The 23,550-nt window shown below is 38.4% G+C and overlaps 1 protein-coding gene across 1 annotated transcript in view; it reads left to right on the forward strand.

Moving 5' to 3' along the window:
• Positions 1-23,550, forward strand: part of LOC122793251 — a 234,987-nt gene that overhangs the window by 181,686 nt on the left and 29,751 nt on the right. Inside the window, exons 7-8 of the mRNA XM_044061105.1 lie at positions 14,774-14,827; positions 17,767-17,820. Of these exons, the coding sequence (XP_043917040.1) occupies positions 14,774-14,827; positions 17,767-17,820 (108 nt within the window). The remainder of the gene's footprint in view (positions 1-14,773; positions 14,828-17,766; positions 17,821-23,550) is intronic.

Here is a 23,550-nt window from a genome sequence, read left to right on the forward strand (position 1 = left end):
TGCATAAATTTACTCCAGGATTGACTGGATGGGCCTCCTGGAGCAGTGAGATGTAATATGATGGAGTGCACTAGCAAAGCAGGAATGGTCATAAGACAATGACCTTGGAATATCTATGAATCTATAAAATGTTTAATAAAAACACACCATTCTGTTTGTCAGAAAAACAAAGACAACAGAAAACAAGCAAAAACTACACTTGTTTCAAGTACTGAGCAAGTATCCTGATGGCCAGTAGATAGATCATTCAGAAATATGTTATTACAGTCTAAAAACAGCATACAAAAGGAGCTGAAGATAGATATCTTTTAGTTTTGGTGAACTTCACTTTAGTTAATGTCCCACCACTTATTTCATGGCTAAACCTGATATATGATGAAGTCCAACATTAACCTCTGATGTGGACAAAAATGCTTAACCTAAGCTAACTTTTTTTGCTGTGTGGATTGAACATTTTAAAGTATTACCTGTGTGGTTTGCTTGGTGTGGTTGGTTCTAACAAGTGGACTTGTGACTTTTGGTTATTACTAGTTTGGATACAGTGCACCACCACACTGTCCAGGTTTCAACATGATTATAACTTAAGCAAATGTTACCTTGTTTAACAAGGTGTTAACAAGTACAAGCATCATAATACGTACAAGCACATACAAGTGCAGCACATGGCAAATGCAGTCTTGGAAACATTCAACTCTGAAAAGAGATAAAAAAGCTACTTTATACAATAGCATTATTTAGAAGGAGACTTTTAGAGACTCCTTGTTGGGTGAGAGGTAATGGTAACTGCCCAGAATGTGGGGTGGGTCTTGGAGTCAGTGTTTTCCTTTCTGAGTTGTAATACAATACTAGTTGAATCATTTACACTGCACTAGATGCTTGCATGTTCAAAATCACTTTTGTGATATTTTCCTAGCTAAAGAGAAAAACAGCTGTAAATGGGGGGAAACAAGGTGCCTAACTTTCCAGAGACTCCTTGTTTGTCTACTGGCAGTGACAAACACACTAACACAATAATAATAGTAATAACGCAAACTGACATGGAATTCTAGGGTGGAGGAGAGATGTATCAAAATTAGGTTCATAGGTTAATACTAGGAGATGGTTCCAGAGGATCATTAGTAGCAAAGACACAAACTCCCATAGTGTAGGTACCCACTGACATGACTAACAGGTACCCACACTATGGGACTCATTGGCATGACTAATCTCTAACACGTTTTGACCCTTATCAATGAGATCTTGAAGGACAAGTCCTAAAGTATGTTTACAATTGGGCAGACATTCATCCAGTTTACAAAGTAAAGAGGGTCAGGGAGCTACTTTCCTTTATAGCTAAAGGAAGTCTTTTCCATAAAAGAGGGATTATCTGGGATATCCGTCTATCTCATCAGCAGATGATATTCATGTTTCAGTGGAAGTCAAGATCTGTTGGAATGGTGTTTAAGATTTTATTAGTTTTATGGATGTGCAGGAGGTCACATATGAATGGATCCTTTGAGACTCTGTAGGCTAGATAGAGGTCATTTCCTAAGAGTCAGAAAGAAACAGAAGACAAACAGTGTGCTTTAAGGCAGTCTGGGCATCTCAAGAAAGGCATATCTTTGATTATCTTAGTGAAATTCTGCAGTCACTCCAACTGGGTCACATGCTTAGCACATACCAAAGGAGGCCGTTATATTCTATTCTAAGTGTGATGGGGGAAGTAAAGCGGGATGATAACTTTTGCAGATCTGTAAGAAATATACCTGGTGATTAATCTAGCAAGGTAAAAAAAATTCCTAACAACACTGGATACATGGTGATCAAAAGATAATTTGTAGTAAATAAAAGTACATGAGACAACTTTCAAAAGGGTGGCCTCTATGTTTTTGGTACACAGCTGACCAGTTTTGTCAAAGAACACAATGCTGCATGTTTTGGCATTTAGTTTTAGACCATTGTCCAAGCACCACTGACTAATGCATGTTAGTCCCTCCAGATGTATCTGTAACTCAGATGGGGAGTAAATGACAGCTCTAAGTTTGCAGTAATCTGCAAATTTTGTCAGCCACGACCTGGGTTTTTTCTTTCTTTTTGTGTTAACATTTAGAAAGATGACATATTCCTTTTTAAATAAATACTATTGCATGATTTCACTATGCCATGACAATTTTGTGGGGCTTTCATAGTTAACCCATGGTGAGGGGACTAAAAGCTTGTCCCGAATCATAGGTAAACAATACGCTTTCCACTAGATATCACAATATATCACTTAATTATTAGGCCAATATAAATTAATAAATACATTTAAATTCATTATAAATGAATAAATAGATTCAGGGGGACACTCTTAAAAGGGTCTCAATAGAGAATGTTCTTACCAAGGACTTCCATAAAACAGGTACATGGGAGACAAAACATGCCTTCCAGTTGTACAACAGCAACAACTGGTAGTCTTTTGTTAGTTCAGGGGAGACAGAAGGCCAGATAATAAGGCATGAAAATCGTATTGTATTAGACAGGCCAAAGGCAAAACAGGATGTGATAGTTGAGTATCACCATCATGGCCATCACAGGTTAGTTCAGTAAAGGTACAATATAGGCATTTCAAAGTGTGCAAGTCAGTAGCATGGCATCAGTGTTTGTCACTCCATCATCAGAAAACCTGAAGAAGAAGAATGAATTACAATAATCCACACAAGATAAAACTAGTGCATAGGTGACTAAAATAAGATCTTATAATGGAATCAAGTGCTCAGTCTAGGCAGTGTTTCATAAATGATAATAGGAACATTTTACTACTGTGATCACATGATCATTAAACAATGACATGATATCTAGGTGCAAACCCAAATTTTACCTCTCTCCCTTGACACCCCATATTATACCCTTTGTGTGTAAACTCCAAGCCATTCCACCTGCAGTAGCTCATGGCTGAAAGGTGAGGAGCTTAAGAACATCAAACCAGATGATTTCCTAAACAATCAGGGCAATCAGAGCCTTAGTCTTAGCAGGGTTCAGCCTTAATTAACTAACACTCAGCCATTTAATGATGCAATTCAGGCAGCCTTCTGTAATAACTCAAACTGACATGGAATTCCTTGTTGGAAGAGAGATGTATGAGAAATAGTTAAAACACCACCTTCAAATGGCTTCACCTAGACAGACCATGTACAATGTAAGAAAGCAGTGGGACCTAGCTGGGGCTCCCTACCGTGCTCTGGCCTTCAAGTCAGATGGGGTGAAGCACATTTGAATCATAGAAACAACCATTGATAGGCACAGATACCATACCTCTCAGCTTTACAGATTTTCGCAGAATGTTCAGATTTTTGACTCATATTTTGGAACGTTTTTCATAAAATTAAGTTTTTTCTGGCAAATCATTAAAGATTGAAGTCAGAAAATAATGTTAAGACATTTGAGTTTTAGACTTCATACCCTTCAGAAAATTCATACCAATACAAAACCTGTTGTTCTGTCAGCTTTCTAAGTTTGTAAGAGCAATATTTAAAAATTGTCCTTATATTTGGGCCTTTGTACTCCCATTATTTATGGCTTTGTCCAGATTTTTTGCTCTAAGACGTTAAGAGGTATGGTCACTACTAAGTTTCACTTGTGTCTTGTTTGTAGATAACTGCATATGGCTTTCATGCTCTCTTTTGGGTTAGTGTTATTTACTACAGTCCAATCATTTCAGACTGTGTATGTCAGACTAATGTGTGTCCTACATATCCTATTTTATGGGTCACAAGTGTGTTGACTGGGCATAATATGATCTGTGTTTGTTTTATAGCAATAAACTCTAAAATTCTAATCGCCTTACCACATACATACTTGCCTAATGTGTGTCCTATGCCCTGTTACATGGGTAAAAGGTGTCTCACTATGCATTTGTGAATGTTGTACTGCATTACATCACTTCTGACTGCATACCTAATGTATTATGGGTTTCCTGTGTAACCTATCCTGCCATTTACAAGCATGTTAACTGTGCATGGGATTATCTGTGATTGTTGGACTGCATTAATTACCCATCTCACAGTATCAGCTAGTACATAATTACAGCAAAATATTTAGAAGCCAATAAATTCTGACTCACACAGGAAATGGGATGCATATTGTTGTCCCACATGGATATGTTGCAATAGTGAAAACCTTTTCTCAATGGGTAGAATGTCTGAAAGTATTCAGCCAGTCTAATGCAGGCAATGTGGTCAGTGAGGGTGAAATCAACACAACTCCTTCAGTGGATTTTAGGAGAGCAGGCCCAGAAACTATCAAGGAAAAGTAACCAATCAGTCAAAGAACCTGCCTTTCCTTATCATTCCTCATTATATGTACAAGGACTTTCGATCTTGGAATAACAAGCATGGAACTTCCCAGATGAAATTAAATCCCCTTCCACAGTTTTAATTTTCAGAAATGCATTAAAGACATCTCTAAACTAGATGCTTTTTGTAACTGTTATGGGAAGGACAACATAAATAATCTTCATAAACATACACAGACATTTCATTAATCTGTTAGCTAGATGAAATTTGTAAAATTTAGCTCCATTTTATTAATTGTGTTAAAGTAATTATCATATGTTTTATGTATTAATTGTATATATTTGTAATCCATTTTTATTTATGTTGTCAATGTTTAATTTGTTTTTATTTTTTTTTCTTGTGAAACGGTAATGATTGAAAAAGGGTTCTTGTGATCTAACTCACCTGCCAGTAACTAACTAACTAACTAACTAACTAACTAACTAACTAACTAACTAACTAACTAACTAACTAACTAAATAATAAATAAAAATAATAAAGAAGCAGAAAAAATGTATGGCAACTCTGAAGTATCTTAAAGGTTTGTAATGGATAAGTGGATAACACTGAAAACTGTATCCGTTTAACTATGTGCTTAGGACAATATACACAGATAGTCCCCGGGATTCAGGAAGCCATTTTTTTCTGTGCAGGAGCAGTGTAAGAGCTCCTGCATGGAAAATGGCCGCCGAGCGATTCAGGATAGTGCCGTTTTCACGTGCACGAGTGGCCCTACACTGTTCTAGCACAGAAAACCATACGGCATGCAAATCACCTCATTTGCTGGTGAAAAACATGCAAATGAGGTGATTTAGTGATTCACTAAGCTGTCAGGTCTCCATGCTAGAACAGTGTCAATGCAGAAATGTATTCAGAAAATAACTGAGTGCATTTCTGCAACTGACAAAACAGAGGCATGACAGCTTGTGAAAATGCATGTATTATGTACATTAGACATGGCAATGGCCAAATATAAGGCCATTGGCATTAAAAATTGATTAATTATTATGAAAAGTAAACTTTTTTTTGGCCGATCTCGGCTGTTTAAGCATAGGGCAGAGACATGCAAATGGGATTGTGCCGAAAAAAAAATGTAAAAACTCAATTTTAAGTTAATTCTGCATTTTGCCGTTATAGTCAATGGCATGCAGAATGTAAACAATACCAGGGAGCACTGGTTGTCAAGGAGAAAGGGCCCATTTTAGTGCAGTAACTAATGACCTACACACCAGGGTATGCAAATGAGGGGAGTTGTACTGAATCACATATTTCTTCAAAGTGTCAGCTTGTACCTAACCGTGTAGGTGCAGCAATATAACAGTGCAAGTCTAAGAGCTGAATGACTTCATAAGGGGGTATGTCATGCTTGCTGTAAGCTCATTGGAGCTCTGTGGTCTGTGTTTGTCCTTAGCTAAGCACAGCTAAGGACAAACACGGACCACAGAGCCGTGTTTGTCTGTGTTTGTCCTTAGCTGTGCTTAGCTAAGGACAAACACGGACCACAGAGCTCCAATGATCTCTGTGGTCCGTGTTTGTCCTTAGCTAAGCACAGCTAAGGAAGGGGGTGTGTCAGATGTACCTGAGCAGTGTGTAAATAGCCTAAACGGGTGTGTTTTAAACATAAAAAAAAAGAGGAAATGGCAGCACTGCTTACATTTCAGCACTGAGTATGTGCAGTGTGCCTTGGGGCTTAAATAGGGAGGAATTGGGAAGGGGAAACAGCAGTAGGAAGGCAATCAAGGAGAACTAGCATTACTGGCAGGTGGAATGTATCAGAATTAGCTAATTACACATGCGGCAGCCCAGCACACTACTATAAACTATGCAGACACCCTACAGACTGTTTTTTCCCACAAACTCTACACCACTGGTGTACACAGACAGGGATTTTTAACTGGCAAAACTAACTAAAAATGTTAGAGGCTGCTGCTGGTTTGCTCCATCAATATGTGCTAGAGACTGAGGGTGGTGAGGAGGAGAATGCTGACAACCAACCCACAGTGAGGAGGAGGAGAAGAGTGTACAGACCCAGAGTAACCTACCAGGGCCTCCATGAGCTGGAGATAGTGGAGTGCTATAGGGTGGACAGTGACATTCTACAGTAAATCATTGAGCTGTGCCAGCCACGCCTCACACACAGAACTAACAGAGGGGAACCCATCCCAGTGGATACCAAGGTATGTGTAAGCTTAAGAATACTAGCCACAGGTACCTTCCAAAGACCAACTGGGGATATCATAGGGGTCTCACAGGCATCAGCATCCACGGTACTCCACCATTTCCTGGATGTCATGACACCACATGCCAATGAGCACATATATTTCCCCACCACCTGTGAGGCATTGACCAAAAGTATTGCTCTTTTCCATCACATATCAGAATACCCTGAGGTAGTGGGTGCTATAGACTGCACACACATCCACATCAAAGCACCACCTGGCGAGCGGGGTAGGGTCTACATAAACTGCAAGGACTTCCCTCCATCAACTGCCAGGTTGTGTGATGCCCAGTGCATTATCATGAATGTGTGCTGGCAGCCCTGGAAGCTATCACGACTCACACATCTGGCATTGCTCTCAGCTGCATTATTGATTTGCCTGGGGGGATATCCCATATAGCCATCTAGTGGGGGATGCTGGCTATGCACTGGAGTTGTGGCTGATGACACCCATCAGAAATACAAACACACCCAAACAAAAACATCATAATGAGGCACATGCACAAACCAGGACCATTGTAGAGCAAGTGTTTGGGATGCTCAAGTCACAGTTCCACTGCCTTGACATATCCTGTGGATCCTTGCAGTACTCTCCAGCTACATGTACACAAATGTTCATAGTATGTGCCATGCTACATAATATGATCCTATGGAAAACAGCTGCAGCAGGAACAGCATGGGTCAGGGTCACACAGCCCCCCCACCAGTGCCAAGGCCAGCACAGGCACAGAGGGACTCGGAGGAAGAACTTCCTGAGCCTGCCCCCTAGAGGCAGACAGTGGATTGCCCAGTATGCCAATGCCTTAGCAAAGAGGCAATACATAGCACACACACTGACACTGTTGGAATCCAGGGACTGATACCTCTCTCTGACTTGCACATACAGTAAAAGGGATGCCAAACATGACACTACCTGTGCTTTACCATGTATAGGGAGTGTACTACATGCATCCAACATAGTCAGCCCTCCAGCACCATCCTCAATCCTGGACCAGCAACAAGGTAAGTCACCCTTCCTGTCAATGGAGTAGTATGTTCTCATAGTTGTATGCATGATGGATGCAAGCATGCAAGGGAATTGGGTGGGTGAATGGGATAGCAGCAGACAGCTGACAGCTATATGGAATAGCAGGAAATCCATAACAAATACTGGTGTCAACATACTAGGCAGCACTACAGAAGGTGACAACTCCCACCACAGTACATGTGATGGCCCAAATAACTGTGGGTGTCAATAGGTCACACACATGGATGTCAGTGAGGGTCACATACCCACCATCAGCCTCACCCAGCAGGACAGGTGTAGATGACCATAAAGAAAGGCCAGGCTAAGGCCCCCAAGTGATGGCAATGGTGAACAGCCCCCCCCAGACCTACACAGACATACTACAGCAGGTCTTGCAGTTGCATTTTAGTTCTGGGGGGTAAGAAGTCTGAAACTGACATTTATGCCATTAAGATCAAACATGTGTACTCTGCTGATATTCCTCCTTTCTGCATGATAGGTCACAATACAATATGAAATGGAAGGAAACAGAGTAATCAAAATACCAGTACAGTCATTGCAGATGTTTAAAGTCTGCAGGTGTGCACCCCCCCCCCCACAATCCCATGTAGAAATGCAGTAACATGTAAGTTTGAGGAGTAATATGACTGGAGCACAGATTGCAAGAGCTGTCCCAATCTACATTGTTTCATGTGTGCAATATGCAGGGGTCAGTGTGGTAAGTTTGTTGTGTGTTTAATATTGCCTACAAGTGGTCAGCATGTGGGCCTGGATGGTTTTGTCTCAGTGGCCTAGGTACATTACTGTGATCGACAGGACCATGTTTTAACAACTGCAGTGCCAACCACACTGCTTCTCAGCTACACCCATGTCAGCAGTTGTACATATTCACTGTTCAGATGTCATTATCTGTCACTGTCAGAAAGCTGGACACACCATGAATGGGGGCTCATATATAGAAACAGTACACAGGTGGAAGTAACCTACACAGAGTGTATATAAAATAATTGTCAACTGCACACAAGTTTGGAATTATACATAGAGGTTAGCATCATATTAGTTATCCCTCTAGTATGGTATACTGGTAGTCTGGCCAATCACTGGCAGACCACAAAAGGCACAGTTATAAAGTAATGACAGGCTGCCTATGTCAATACACAAGTCAGCATAAGGGGAATGTCTCAGGTATATTTGTGAATCAGGTGCAAGTAGCTTCCATATCACACATGCACCCAGCTCACCCCATCATCAGCCACAGTTTTATCACAGGTTATATCCTTGCTATAGAGAATGAATACAGCATGAACCCATCTCTGTATGGGAATACATTCATGATGCTACATGCTGAATAGGTGTCCAGTGCAGGTGTGTCCCTAGCTGTAAGCAGCAACCCAACCACATCCAGACTTGTGGATCAGTATGAACATGAAGGATTGACAGAAACATCTCATCCACTTACCACTGTCACCCCAGGGTAATCCACTGGCTTGCAGCCTGGGAATGTATGAGTGACAGAATGCACTGGTCTGCTACAGATGGCTTGCAGCACTCTCAAATGGCCTACAGTCCTCTGGCAAAGGCCCATGCCTCACCCATAGTGCTAATGTACGGAATGTCAGGGGCTCCTAGCTAACAACCTAACACAGTAAACAGAAAACAAATGCAAGGCCATGTTGACAAATACCAGTAGCATCCCTCCCCATGTCCTACTGTAAGAACTGTGGACCAGGCCATAAATACTATGGGGATAAAGGCCCAGCAATAGATATACCTCTGAGATATTGCTTGCATAATGTTAGGTGGAGGTGAAAATAACAGGGGGGGGGGTGTAGAAGCATGGATGTCATGGAGTGTGTGAAGTCTGAAACTCTAATGTCCACCCATACTACCCCCTGATTGCAAACCCATGAATGAATAGCCACAAAACTGCTTGTAAACCACAATGTGAAGGTAAACTGACCAGATATATGAGTCCTGCCTCTGGATAACCTGGCTGTATCTGTACAGCTGAGAGGTATGGCCCCAGCAGGATATGGCCATTCCATTAAGTTGACAAAAGCACAAGAAGGGAATCCCCTGCCAGCATACTACCAAGGTGCTGGACCATTTACAAAGAACCAGCAGTCTATTGTCTGTAACTATCCCTCCACAATGGCAGGAGTGTGCCAGAATGTGTAGTCTATATGCCTCAGAATATTGGTCTCAGCTTCAATCATCCTGTATTTCCCTGGTAAATAACTGTGAGCAAAGAATGATAACTGTCAGTAGTTGATGACATGATACATCACAGTGTAAAACAGTACATATGTCAGAAAATCTATGCTACAGCAAACAGTGTTACACAAGTAGCACAGACAGCAACAGTTACAGTATCCCCTGTATGTTACGCCCATTGTGTCTCCATATTGGCAACCTATCTACAGATATCCTACAGAAACAGGTTACTAGGTGTAGCTGTAGCACACAACACCTTGAATTAGAGTCCAACTCTCCCTGGAATGGCTGCACACACTCAATATAGAAGGTCATACTAGGCATGCTCCTACACTTAGAGAAATGAAGCCCATGTCTGGCAACACAGTAGACTACATATATCCATTTTTCTCAGATGTCTGTGCACACACACCAAATTGTACACCATTGATACTTCACACACACACACACACACACACACACTGGATAGTAATACTCACACATATCTAAGGCCAACATAATATAATATGTTAAAAATACACACAGATGTGGGGAAGAGAGAGACAGACAGCAACATAAACATGAAAAAGTTCACAGGATCTCATACGGTTGTCAAATTGCACATCAACAGTGGATATTACTTGCAAATAATCCACACTACACCATAACCCTCCAAGCTATCATGGCTATAGCAGCTTGTATTACACTCCTGGCCCTGAGCTATCTTATTCACCCCAATGTTGGACACTTGACTGCATAATCCTCTTTTCTCCATTCATTTCTGTGTAGAGGGTTGACCATGGCAATCTTCCGTGTGGATGGTGTGTGGATGGTGGCGGGTCTGTTTGACTGTGGTGTGTGATGGTGCTGTGAGCACATGCCTAAGTTCATGTAGGAGGCAGACAGTGATGTTATTATGCCCCATGGGGATATCCTGTTGTTGCCATCAGTAGGCAATATGTACATGCTCACCATTGCTGAGGGGAAATGTGTGGTTGATGTGCATATCCCCTTGTACAACTGGGGTGGACAGGGTGGTGATGTTCCCACCTAACCTGCCTAATGCAGGTTGCTTATATCCATGGCATGTGTGTATGAGGTGTTCTTTACCCCCAGTACAGGGTGATTTGTGAGGTTTCCTCTGAGACTGACAACATATGTGGAGACACTGCTGCAATTGTCCTTGGTGGTGTGGATATGCCTGTTTGTAGTCATAGTCAACCTTACAGGAAGTTACCTGTGAACTTACATGCTTGCTCAGATAGTGGTGGACACACACACACACACACACATATATATATACATATATATATATATATATATATATATATATATATATATATATATATATATATATATATATATATATTTTGATATTGATAAAATTTGTTTTACGTACATACTGAGATATTTATATATATATATATATATATATATATATATATATATATATATATATATGTATAGATTTACATATATATATATATATATATATATATATATATATATCATATCTGTGTATATTTTATATGTATATCTCTACATATATTATGTATTCATGTATATATATATATATATATATATATATATATATATATATATATGTGTGTGTGTGTGTGTGTGTGTGTGTGTGTATTTCCATATACATATACATTTATATCTATGTACAACACATGACTAATGTTAACAAACCTTTTTTCCCTACTGTTGAATGACTGCTGCATGATATGTTTGAAGAAACATCAGACATATTTACAGCTCAGATGGTTTAGTGGTACATTTATGTGGTTATGGTGTGTAGGGTTCTGGGTTCAAGAGTTGCAAGGGCTGATTATTTTGTTGCTGGGCAGAACAAGGGCTGTTGGATACAGAGTGATTAAGGCACTTTTAAGCAATTGTAAGTGGGTTTATGCAGCGGTAAGCAATGCTAACTTCCATTTAACTGTGCTGATGGACAGCTTTAAAAGTGATTAACCTGGGTAGGGATTGCTTAGCACTGCACAAACAGACTTAGTCCCGCTTACTACTGCTTACTCCTGTTTACCCCCATGCTAATTTCATTAAAAGAAAAGAAAAAAAGGGGCTATAGGAAAGTAGTGAAAAAGGGGGCACGAAGAGGGGAAAAACAATATGAAAGATAGTGAGGGATGTGCAGGATTGGTGTAAGGAAGGATCATAGCTGTCCATTTCTTTTACAGCAACAGCTGTGCATATATATTAAATTTTGAGTTAAATTTGGACACTCAAACCCCTGAGAGAGGGGTGAGGACAACAATAATGCATTGTGAAGCCAATTAGACCAGATTACATGTGTCCAGTGGACATGTGTGCGAAATGGGCAGCAGTGTATGGGATGACATTTTTTGGGGGGAACAGCTTGCCCTATTTTTAAAGGTGAGAGTGGGATGTTGAGGAAGGATAGTAGGTATATTTGGGGAGGTAAGTTGGGTAGGAAGACAGATAAGACAGCATACAGGGGCGGTATATGACACATAGGGGTAAATACCTTGGATGGGGAGGGGTGTTTGGTAATCAGAAGCCCACAAGCCCCCAAATGGATACAGTAGGACTGAGGTCCCCACCCATGGGCAGTCACCATTGCACCTTCACGGCCCCGAAGGTGGTTGTGCTGGGGACTGAGCAGGAAGGGCAGCCTGACCCTCTAAATGTGCCACCCACCCCTCAAGCTGGTGTACCAGATCTCTCAATTCCTTGCAGAGCTTGCTACACACCAGACTCCAGACCTGGCTTTGAGTGACAGGATCCTGTCTGTGCCTGCACCCAGGGGAGGGATAAGCCTCATCCACTGAGGTGGTTCCACCCGAAGGTGGTGCAGGACCAGCAGACGAGGAGGTCCAGAGGTGGGTCTTAGACATGCTGGGGCCTGGTGCCATGGCCAGATGAGGTGGGAGAGGCAGATCCGCTGGGATCAGCCTTCCCATACGTGCTATGGTGTTGCAGTTTTAGAACATATATTGGTTAGTAATGGTAAACACATTCCATGATTAATTATATCAGCATGCAGCAGTATTCCCATTAACCGAAAACAACAGATCTGGAACATTTGCATAGGAAACAGAGCACATGCATATATGGAACTACAGTCGACATTACACCAGCATGCAGGTTACATTGATAGCAACAGGCCACCAGTGATAGTATTTGAACAGGGAACGTTAATTAGAATACATTTCAACATTTGTAGAACAATAGGACACATGTCCCAACAGTAGGTTTGGTGAAAACATACCCATTCATTTATGCGTTTAGATTATTAGTGAAGATAAGGTGGGGGGGGAGAGATGTCAATTAACAAATGTAGATTCTTGCAGTGGTCACAGCTTTAATGATCATTACTCTAATCATTACTCTATGGGTATTATTACAACAACCTACGGCCTTGAGTTGGGCAGTGGTATGTTTGTACAGAGTGTATAATTACAATCTTCTTATAGCTACTTTATACCTTCTCTTACCTGGAAGACCTGTGGAGGGCATGTTTGTTAATACTACCTGACTGTTTCTACCCATATTCACATAGTCAGGGTTACATATGTACGCTCATACTGTGTGTGTGTGTGTGTGTGTGTGTGTGTGTGTGTGTGTGTGTGTGTGTGTGTGTGTGTGTGTGTGTGTGTGTGTGTGTGTGTGTGTGTGTGTGTGTGTGTGTGTGTGTGTGTGTGTGCGCGCGCGCGTGCACGTGCGAGCGCTACTGACATACTCTACCTTGATTTTTATTGGTCACCCTAGTTGTTGGTGGCAGGGACCGGTAGTTGCGACAGCATGACACTTTTGAACATTTCCTGGTGGAAACCACTTGGTGTATGTACTTACCTTGCTGTCATTTGCAGCCTTGGGTTTGGACCATGGGTGTTGGACACAGTATAACTACAGCCTTCTTATAGCTACTTTATACCTTCTCTTACCTGGAAGACCTGTGGAGGGAATTTATGTTGATACTACCTGACTGTTTCTACACATATTCACAAAATCCTAGTTGAAATTATGCATACAGCTTACTACCACTCCCGGGATTCGAACCATGTCTGTTTCTGCTAAAAATACAACAAGTTTGTGTTTCATCAGAAGAAACTATTGAGAAACTGCTGTTTCTTCCTTGAATGATTTCTATCTCATTCTCTCTTTGTTGTACAATCTGACCTTGTAATTACAACATTCTTATACATACATTCCTATACATACCTTTTGACATAGCACAGTGTGGAAAACAGTGGTTAACACAACATTGCTATTCAGATATCAGATCTTGGTGTGTGAAACATTTCATATCAGTTAATCTTGTGTCATACAGAGGCACTATCTTTTCAGATAAGACTTGATTGTTTAATGCTTTCAGAGCTATAGCTGCTATGCATTACCTGTACACATTTCAGTTCATACCATACCAGAGTAAGCATAACCAATCCAGGGTTTTTAATTTTGACAGGCAGTGACAGTTTTGTTTCTATATAACCTATATGAGACTATTACTGTAATATTGTCTGGTTTATACAGTACAAATAATACCCATTTTTAATACCACCAGGTGACATTCTACTCCTTTATATTTATTTGGTATGTATACTACAAGCTAGATTGTTACTCACCAGCCTCATGACACAGCCTTTGCAACCTGCAGGCATTGGCTTCCTGGTTCGCAGCCCACTCAACTGGAGCTGTAACGAAGACAGAAAAACATTTATGCATATCTATCCATCACATACACAAGTTGGACTTTGGTAAACAGTTATTGATATGAATACTTACACATGCCAGGGACATCACCCCACTGCCGTGATTCTTGGACACATATTTTCATATAGGACCTTGGACAACCTTTGTCACACAGCAAGTTATTAGCACAGCTTAGCGCTACTGCTTTGTTTTGCACTGTGGCTCCTCTGTCAGAAATGTATGCTCCTCTGATAATTATACATATTCTGTTGGAGTTGTGACTTCTCTGATAAAAATGTATGCTCATCTCATATTTATATGCATTATGTTGAAGTAACTGATCTAGCACTTTATTTCACTCCTTTGAATTTCAATTATTTTCTCTTACAGTTGCAGAACCCAGTTGTTTATTTGCAGGTTCAACATATGAATCAACCATATGGGGTAAGCTGTTTTTGTAATACCACCATATTTATACATGCATCTTGAGATATGTTTCTGTTATTAAACTGAGTTAATAATACCAGAATATTTATATATGCATCCTATCATCTGCTTCTGTTATTAGACTGCAATACAGAAAGGATGGAGAGAGAGCTCCAGATTCACTCAGCCCAAGTCAGTATGAAAGGCATTAAGTAATAGTACATCATCAGACAGTTCTAAATTATTATTTACTAAAATCAAATTTTTAGGACAGATTAGCATATATATTCATACATAACCAAAGCTATCTGTCAGACTAAAAGTCAAGCAAACAATGGTTTCTGGTTAGTGGTATTTATTCTAGTTCAAGATCCATTTATATATCAGTATTTCAGATTCAGATAAAGAAAACAAATGGTGTGAAGGCTGTACAGCCATATACTGAAACTGAAAATTAAACTGCAGTGGGAGAAATGACAACACAAAGGCATCGGCTGCCAAAAGTTGCAGAACTCCAAATTAGAAAAGGAGCCATCTTGTGGCCTACTTATGGACAAGCATAGTGTACACATTATGGCCATGCTCCATACCTGAGAATCACAGTCATGCCCACCACTTCTTGATATCCCAGTCTCAGTGCATTATTCATAAGTTCATAGGTTCAGAGGTAAGCACTAGGCTAACTGCCCTTGTAGGTCATTTTAAGCCTAGCCAGTTTTCTTTTTTGTGCTTAAATTAAACTATCCCATTTTGTTAGAAATTGGTCTTAACCATCCCCATCCTATGGTCTATAATTATACATTACCCCTAATGAGAATAACTGGGATAATACCATAGATAATTTGAAGGGACCCATGCATGAGACAAAGCATTTAGGAGTTGCATCTGTCCATTAGTACTACAAGGGGCAGTTCTGGGGTAAATTTTCTTTTTCCCATCCATAAATCAAAGTTGTGCTTTAATATGTCCCTTCAAACCATTCTATTGATACTGAAAAAGAGGTTTAGATCCCTAAACTGAGTATTTTTGATGCCATTTGACTTGCTGATGTGCAGTAAATCCATCAGTACTGGGTGAGAGAATGCCTTCTATGCCAGACACAGGTCACCTCTTAGCAGTCTATAGGTTCCAGAGTATAGTGACAGGGCTTTGAGTCATTTCACATAGAACATGTTGTTTGGGCCTTGTATGTTTTCAGTAAGGTATCGTTGTGAGTATTCCCGTTGCTGCATGTGCCTGGACAGATACATGTCAAAGTGACTGGCATAATGAGAGCTGAGTAAAAGGGGACAATGACATCCTGGAGCTAGACACAATCCCTTTGTTTGTAACTTGTGCATTATATATGGACTTTGTTGCAACAATGGACACATGTTGGTCAAAAGTTAGTTCACTGTCCACATAAGTTTCCACATCCCTGGATCAACTCTTTTAAGGCTTATTGTCAATGTGGTAGTTCCCTGGGATAGGTGACTTCACAAGGGATGCATCTTGTGGCATTTAGTTTCAGTCCATGATTTTTCCACCAGTTATTTATTTGGGACAAACCTTCCTACAGGATGACTAATTCATTTGGAGGTTCACTGACTGCTCCTAGCTAGTCATTTGCAAATTTAGTCAGCCAGAGCCCTTTGGCATTGTTTTTTACTTCAGAAAAGTTGATTCATTATCTAATCCTCAGAACCTTGGGTTCTCAGTTCTGACACAGATAATATTGTCCCAACAATCAGTAACATGTTTTCTTATTTGTTTATTTATTTATTTAACCGTTTTACTTTTACTAAATAATTACCAGCAAATCATGTAGAAGACTAATACATAACATCCCTTCAAGGATTTGTCATGAGCTGCTGTGCTGGTGGACGTGTTTGTAGTGATGTTTTACTTACAGACTCATCTTAACTAGAAAGGCAAGTAAAGCACAACAGAGCTAGTGATCTGGTTAATTATGTTGGCCAAGTGCTTACAGATAGTTGTGGGGCAACTCAGCTATGACAACAGCTTAGAGTAGTACAGATTTGCTACAATTAGTCTTGAATGACATGCAGGAAATTGTTTATAAAAAAAAAAAACGAAAAGTAAGAAAAACATGCCATTAAACAGCTCCATCAAACTCCAAGTCCAATGCACGCTTTACTTCCCCAATGACACAATCATGTTGTGGTTACATCAGGCATTTAATGCTGATTTGTTTACACTATGCATTTAAATAAGTTGCATAATTAGTTGTTGCAGAGAATCCTGGCAGTAGATGCCGTGTGTGTGTGTGTGTGTGTGTGTGTGTGTGTGTGTGTGTGTGTGTGTGTGTGTGTGTGTGTGTGTGTGTGTGTGTGTGTGTGTGTGTGTGTGGGTGTGTGTGTGGGTGTGTGTGTGTGTGTGTGGGTGTGTGTGTGGGTGTGTGTGTGTGTGAGTGCTCTCATGATTATATGTGGATGTGGACGGGTTGTTTTTTGGGGAGGTAGGAAGGCATCTTAACTATAATTATTTTGCATTTTGTCGTGTTCTTTAATGTCATGTATTCTTTTCTTTAACATATTTTACATAAGAGCTTTCATAGAATAAACTGTTCATACACATGATGCTTAAACATAGAATTTAACGAAAACTCATAACTGGCTGGTGTAAGCATATGGATAATATCATTTATTAGACACAGTTTGTATTCATATCATAGGCACATGTTATGTAGACCATTTTCTGCATGTCAACATAGTATCAAAGTTTTTTTTTTAATTTTGGAGTAATTTGTATTATCTTCACTAGGGTCATTGCACAGTTTAGGCTATTTATTAAATTACATCTTTTTTCTAATGGCATCTGATATAGAATTTCACTAGAAGAGTCAGAGTAAGCATTAGTGGTAATAAATCAGCCTGATTCATGGTGTTGGCATTATTTACATATGCTCCATTCATAAAAAGTTTTTACTTACTTATTTTTTTTGCTTACTTTTATAGCTCATGCCAATGAGACATGCAAGGGGATCAGGAAGTCAAGAAGAACAAGGAGGGGTAATATGATTACATATTGTGCTGACATTACATTATATTTATTTATTTGATTGTCTGTTGTTTGTTTGTTTACACTTTAACTGGGTTAGTCCTGCTAGGCTGGCAATCTCTTTTCAGGGGGAGACCAGAGGTGGTATTCATACTGACTAATAGAAATTTAGCCAAGGCATTGGGGAACTTCTCCTACTCTATACAGTAGGGGGAAGAGATCAGGTGTAACACATACTGACATCCTGTTTCCTGTCTAGGCAAGGAGGCAGCCAGAAAGAACAGCTAGAAACATGGCTGCTGAGAGCCAAGGTAATCTGGAAGTTAAATGTGTTGAAAATGAAGAAAAAAATGGTAGGATCACTACCAGAAATGTTTTCAGGTGATGTGGGAGCAGAGAAAATGCCTGCTGATACTGAGGAGATCAGGAAGGAGATTGAGCTAAATGCAGTGGTAGAGATAGATTCAGAAGAAAATTTCCAGAAAAAAACTGTTTGAAATGGCAAAAACAGCAGAAAAATGTGTTATTTCAACCCTCCATTCAGGAGGGTTGTGGGATGAGTATCTGAAGGAGCTAGTTAACCAGAGTGAGCCAGAAAGTGGAATTGCCTGGAATGACATTATGGATAAAATAGAAGAGGGAGACAAAGATAAGGGAAAAGAGCCATCATAAAAGGTTCCAGAAAAAATCCCTATGCTCAAATTGTGGAAGAAGGCGCTAAGATGATGATAGAGATGAAACTGATTATTTTGTTGATGTCAGAAGGCCTAAAAATTACACAAAAAGGAATTAAATATAATGGGTTCTCTGATCATGTGGCAATTTGGATAAGAGTTTATACAAATGAGGAATATATTAAAACAGAAAAAGGCATAAAAAGAGTAAATGAAAAAGAGATTCAGCAGAAAGAAAAGAAATTACAGAATTATGAAAACAACATATCAATATGAGAGATTTTTATGAAAATTGAACAATGAGATGGATCCAATTTAAAAAAAGTACAAAAAAAGTATTTTTAGACTGTATAGAAAATAAAAAGAAAAAAGAAAAAATGGAATACAAAATATTAATTCAAAAATATTTAAAGATTTGTTAGAGAAGAAAAAAATGTTTTATGAAAAGGAAAAAAAGAATTATATAGAAGAAATCACGATAAGATTAACAAACTGTTATATAAGCAAAAATATTGCTTCCAAGGAAAAAAAGAAGTAGTACCATACTTACGTTAGATAACAAAAGAAGATAATTAAAAAATAAAGAAAGGAAACAAGTTAAAAAACAAGGAGAAATATATGAAATAATTAAATAATATGTATTAGATTTATATAGTAAAAAAATAAGTTAACATAGAGGAAATTTATAATGGTGAAAAATTAAATAAGGAAGATAATGATTATTTAGAGAGAAAAATTAATATAAATGAGTTGAATGAGATCTTGAAAGATAGTAACATTAATTCAGCTACAGGTATGGATAGAACTGAATATATATTTATAAAGAAATATGTGACTGGCAAAAATGGTGTTTATAGAAGCAACGAATGACTGCTAGAAAGAGGAATTAAGTATAAAGAAATTTGCACAGGTGTGATAAAATTTATATTAAAGAAAGGAGATAAAGATGAAATAAAAAATGGAGACCAATTACATTGAATAACACAGATTATAAAATTTACATGAGAATATTAACTAAAAGACTGCAATGTAAAAATAGAAAGATTATATGATCAGAATTTGTTTGGGAGAAAAGGAAAGGGGAGTCAAGACCTATTCTGGATAATAAGGGAATTAATTGATGATATTATTAATAAAAAACTGGAAACAAAAATCATGATAAGTGATGTCAGGAAGGCATATGATAATATTCAGTACAAAGTATTATGGGGAATTTTACATGCATACATCATAAGTGAAAAATATTACAAGTAATTAAATCAATATATGAAAATAATTATGTGAAATTAAATATAAATGTTTGGATTAAGGAAGAGTTGAAAACAGAGTGTGGTATAAAACAAGGATGTCCTGCAAGCAGTATGATCTTTGCTATAATCATGAACACAGTAGTAAAGGAAATTAATAAAATGGCAAGTAAGGGAGGATATAGAATGATGGAGGAGATACAGTTACCAATAATGTATACTTACACTGATGATATTGTAGTAATAGCAAAAACAAAGTCTGGATGAAAAATTAATGAAAAAATGAGTACGCATAAAGTACTAAAAGGAATTAATAAAAAAATAATAAAGATTTGACATAAACAGTAATGTATTGTAACTATAGAAAAATTTGGGAAGAAATGGAAATGAAAAAATAAGTAAAAGTGTTATTAATGAAGAATGAAATAATTTTACAGTAAAATTGTATTGTGGAAATTAAAACAAGAATGTGATAGAAAAGAACAAAAAAGAATGGTATGTTGATGTTATGATATCCTTTTATTTAGTGAATCCACGGAAACAGAGATAGATAAGCAGAAAGTAATAATGATGAGAAACAGAAATTATAAAAGAATTAAAGAATGCAATGATTTTTTGTCGAGGTTGTCCATAAGAAAATTACCAGTGGGGGCAAATATGCCATACAAGAGAAAACAAGATAGAATGTATAATAAATGTAAAGAACTGGAAACTACAGAACATGTTTTTTTTAATGTGAGAGAATTCATAAACTGTGGAAAGAAGTATGTAAACATGATTTGATTAAATGTTATTTATATTTTGAAATGTTAAACATGGACATGATTTTTTCCAGTATGTTTGTCAATGTCCATTTTCCATTGTATCTGATGTCATTAAGTCTTTCATTCCATATAGTCCATGTTACATAGAATATGATTCTGTCCATTTTCTTAGCTTCATTCTAGAATCTTGTCCCGTAAAACCCATACTCTATCATGGACAGAATCATATTCTGTGTAACATAGACTATATGGAATGAAAGACTTAATGACATCAGATACAATGGAAAATGGACATTGACAAACATATTGGAAAAATAGGGTTTTGGTTGTGGGTAAAAGAGTGGGGGGATACTTAAACTGGAAATAATATATTGAATGATGCTAAAATATGTAATGTTGTATATATGTATAAAAATAAAAAAACTACTCTTTCCAATATGTGCCATGGGAATTTTTCACACCCATCTTATCTGTGGCCAATAGAAATGGAAATAGACACCTGAACTAACTCAAAATGCTTAGTATGATGTTTGTTATTGCAAGCATGCATGTTTCACAATGTGGTGTAAGAAGCACCAGGAAGTCTTCATCTAAAAATGCTCAATGTACAGTCAGTGAACATTGCATGTAAAACCATAAAATGTATTTCAGAGACTTTGAATTTCAAAAAAAAAAAAAAAAAAAGATATGAACTGCATCTAGCAATATGTAACCAAAGACCATTCTAGGTCATAAAAAATGGTACATAAACTAAATGTACTAAAAGCTGCTAACATATGTACTAAAAGTAATGAGCTGTGATATTATTTTCCAATTAGAAGACTAAAACAAAATAAATACATCCTTTATTTTTAAGTGGTGTGTCTTATACAAACATACAAGCATGTTTTTTATTTTCTGTAACTGATCTTTTTTGACACAATATGTAATCTGAGCTGATTCCAGTTACATAGCAGACAATGATTAGTATTCCAAAATGGGTTCCTATTAAGTTATCGAAAGATAATGTAATTGAATGACCAAAACATCAAAATGGCTGCATTTCGAAGTTCGCATTGTGGGATCGCAGTACAGTGAAGTTTGGGATATTTGTCCTTTCCTCACTGTAGTGCGATCTCAGAGCTGGAATATATATTTAGCGGGGGCGGGTGGGGGGCACAGCCCCCCACAATAAAAGTTTCGAAGTGCAGCCGTTTCAATGTTTCAGCCTTTCAATTACATTATCTTTCGATAACGTATTATGAACCCTTCCAAAACGCCCATGCTGACTATGAAAACCAATTATTGCACCAGCTGTAAATTGAGAAGTACCAATAAGAGATTGTTCACTACGAATGGGAAAACTATACAAATGGAAACCAATAAAATACATCAAAATCTGTAAATCTGAAGTACAAAAGCACACAAAATAGAACAAGCTCAGACTGCTCATAATACAAGAATCAAGCACTTAATATAGAGTATTATGATGTCTCAAATCCATAACTTTTCTGGTTACAATTAGAAGGCATGATCATAATTCTTTGTACTGCATTGAGCTTTGCCTGCTCCCTTACCCTACAAACGTTAGGAAAAAGAATAAAAAAGTGTAGTAGCAGTAAGGAATTTACAACTTAGAAAGCAGTAATGCACTAATCACTTTCAGCCAGAAAGCAGCCACCCAAGAAGAGCATTGGGAAGCCAGTAAATACTTCATTCAAACTTAAAAAAGTCTAAAGAAAGTTTTTAAGTTGTTTTAATGGCTTCCAGATACTCTTCTGTTACATTCTCTAAGCACTATTAAAGCAGGAGATTACTGCTTAACAGAACTGAAGAGGTGCATAGCAATTGTTAAGCATCTTTCTGACATCAGAACAGAAAGGTGATTACCAAGCCTGTCTTTTCACCATTTAGAGATGAAATCATGGTGTTCTATGCACTAAATAAATATTAAACAAAACAGTAATGCCAGTAAATCATGTAGGGAAAATTAAAGCTAGTATCAGTCCTCTACCACTCTGTGCAGCTGTGCTCTTGCTATGCAAATCTAAATAGCACAGGAAGCTATTTAGTTGTCCACTACAACAAAGTAAATGTAGAAGATATATTATCTCTTAAATACTGTCATTGCATAATAACAGTAATTCAGTCATGATTGTGGGTAATGCCGGCTTTACCTATAGCTGACTTTGGCTGATCACTTAGCTTCACCCTCATGAGTAAATCCAACAATATTCTAACTCAGTCATGGATTATTTTGAAACTGGATCACATTCACTCATGACCTGAAAATAAAAAGACATGTTAACACTTACCATAGTGAAACAGCATACTGAAAGTTCAGGAATGTTATATGTATGTATATATGTATATGTATATATACATACACACACAGTACGCTCACGCCCGCGTGAGCACATACAGACATACACACACACACACACACACACACACACACACACACACACACACACACACACACACACACACACACACACACATATCACATACTCTCTATTATCTAGTCATTTGGTTGATAGAGTGAAAGAGTAATGTCTGCGTTTGCTTAGTCAAATGTGCCTTTTGGCTGAGTGTACTTCTTTTTGAATGCTTCTGGTGAAAAAGTAGGAAGTTAAAATCTGGAAAGTAAGTCTATCCCCTGGATTTATGAAGCTCTGCATTATGTGCAGGATTAGTCTAAGAGCTATTTTCGGCAATATGGCCGACGTGCAATCCAGGAATGAGCTCTCAGGATGGGCACGTGAGCTCTTAGACTAATCCTGCACAGACCGAGCTCCTGTATGCAAATTACCCTCATTTGCAGGTGAAAATCATGCAACTGAGGGTAATTTGCAATCCAGGAAGCTAGCAGCTGTCCGTACAGAATGAGTGCAGTCTGCAGAAATGTACTCAGTAACCGAGTACATTTCTGCAAACTACAAAACGGAGGCATGACAGCCCCAAATAGAGTGTGCATATGATGTGTAAATCCATGCCAATGACCATATAATTGGCCATTGGCATGGAAAACAGTGTAAAAATGAAATATTTAACTTTTTTTTTTTTGGCCGATATCG

This window comes from Protopterus annectens, chromosome 2.part0, assembly GCF_019279795.1.
Source record: "Protopterus annectens isolate FY-2018-M chromosome 2.part0, PAN1.0, whole genome shotgun sequence".
NCBI classification, from domain to species: domain Eukaryota; kingdom Metazoa; phylum Chordata; order Ceratodontiformes; family Protopteridae; genus Protopterus; species Protopterus annectens.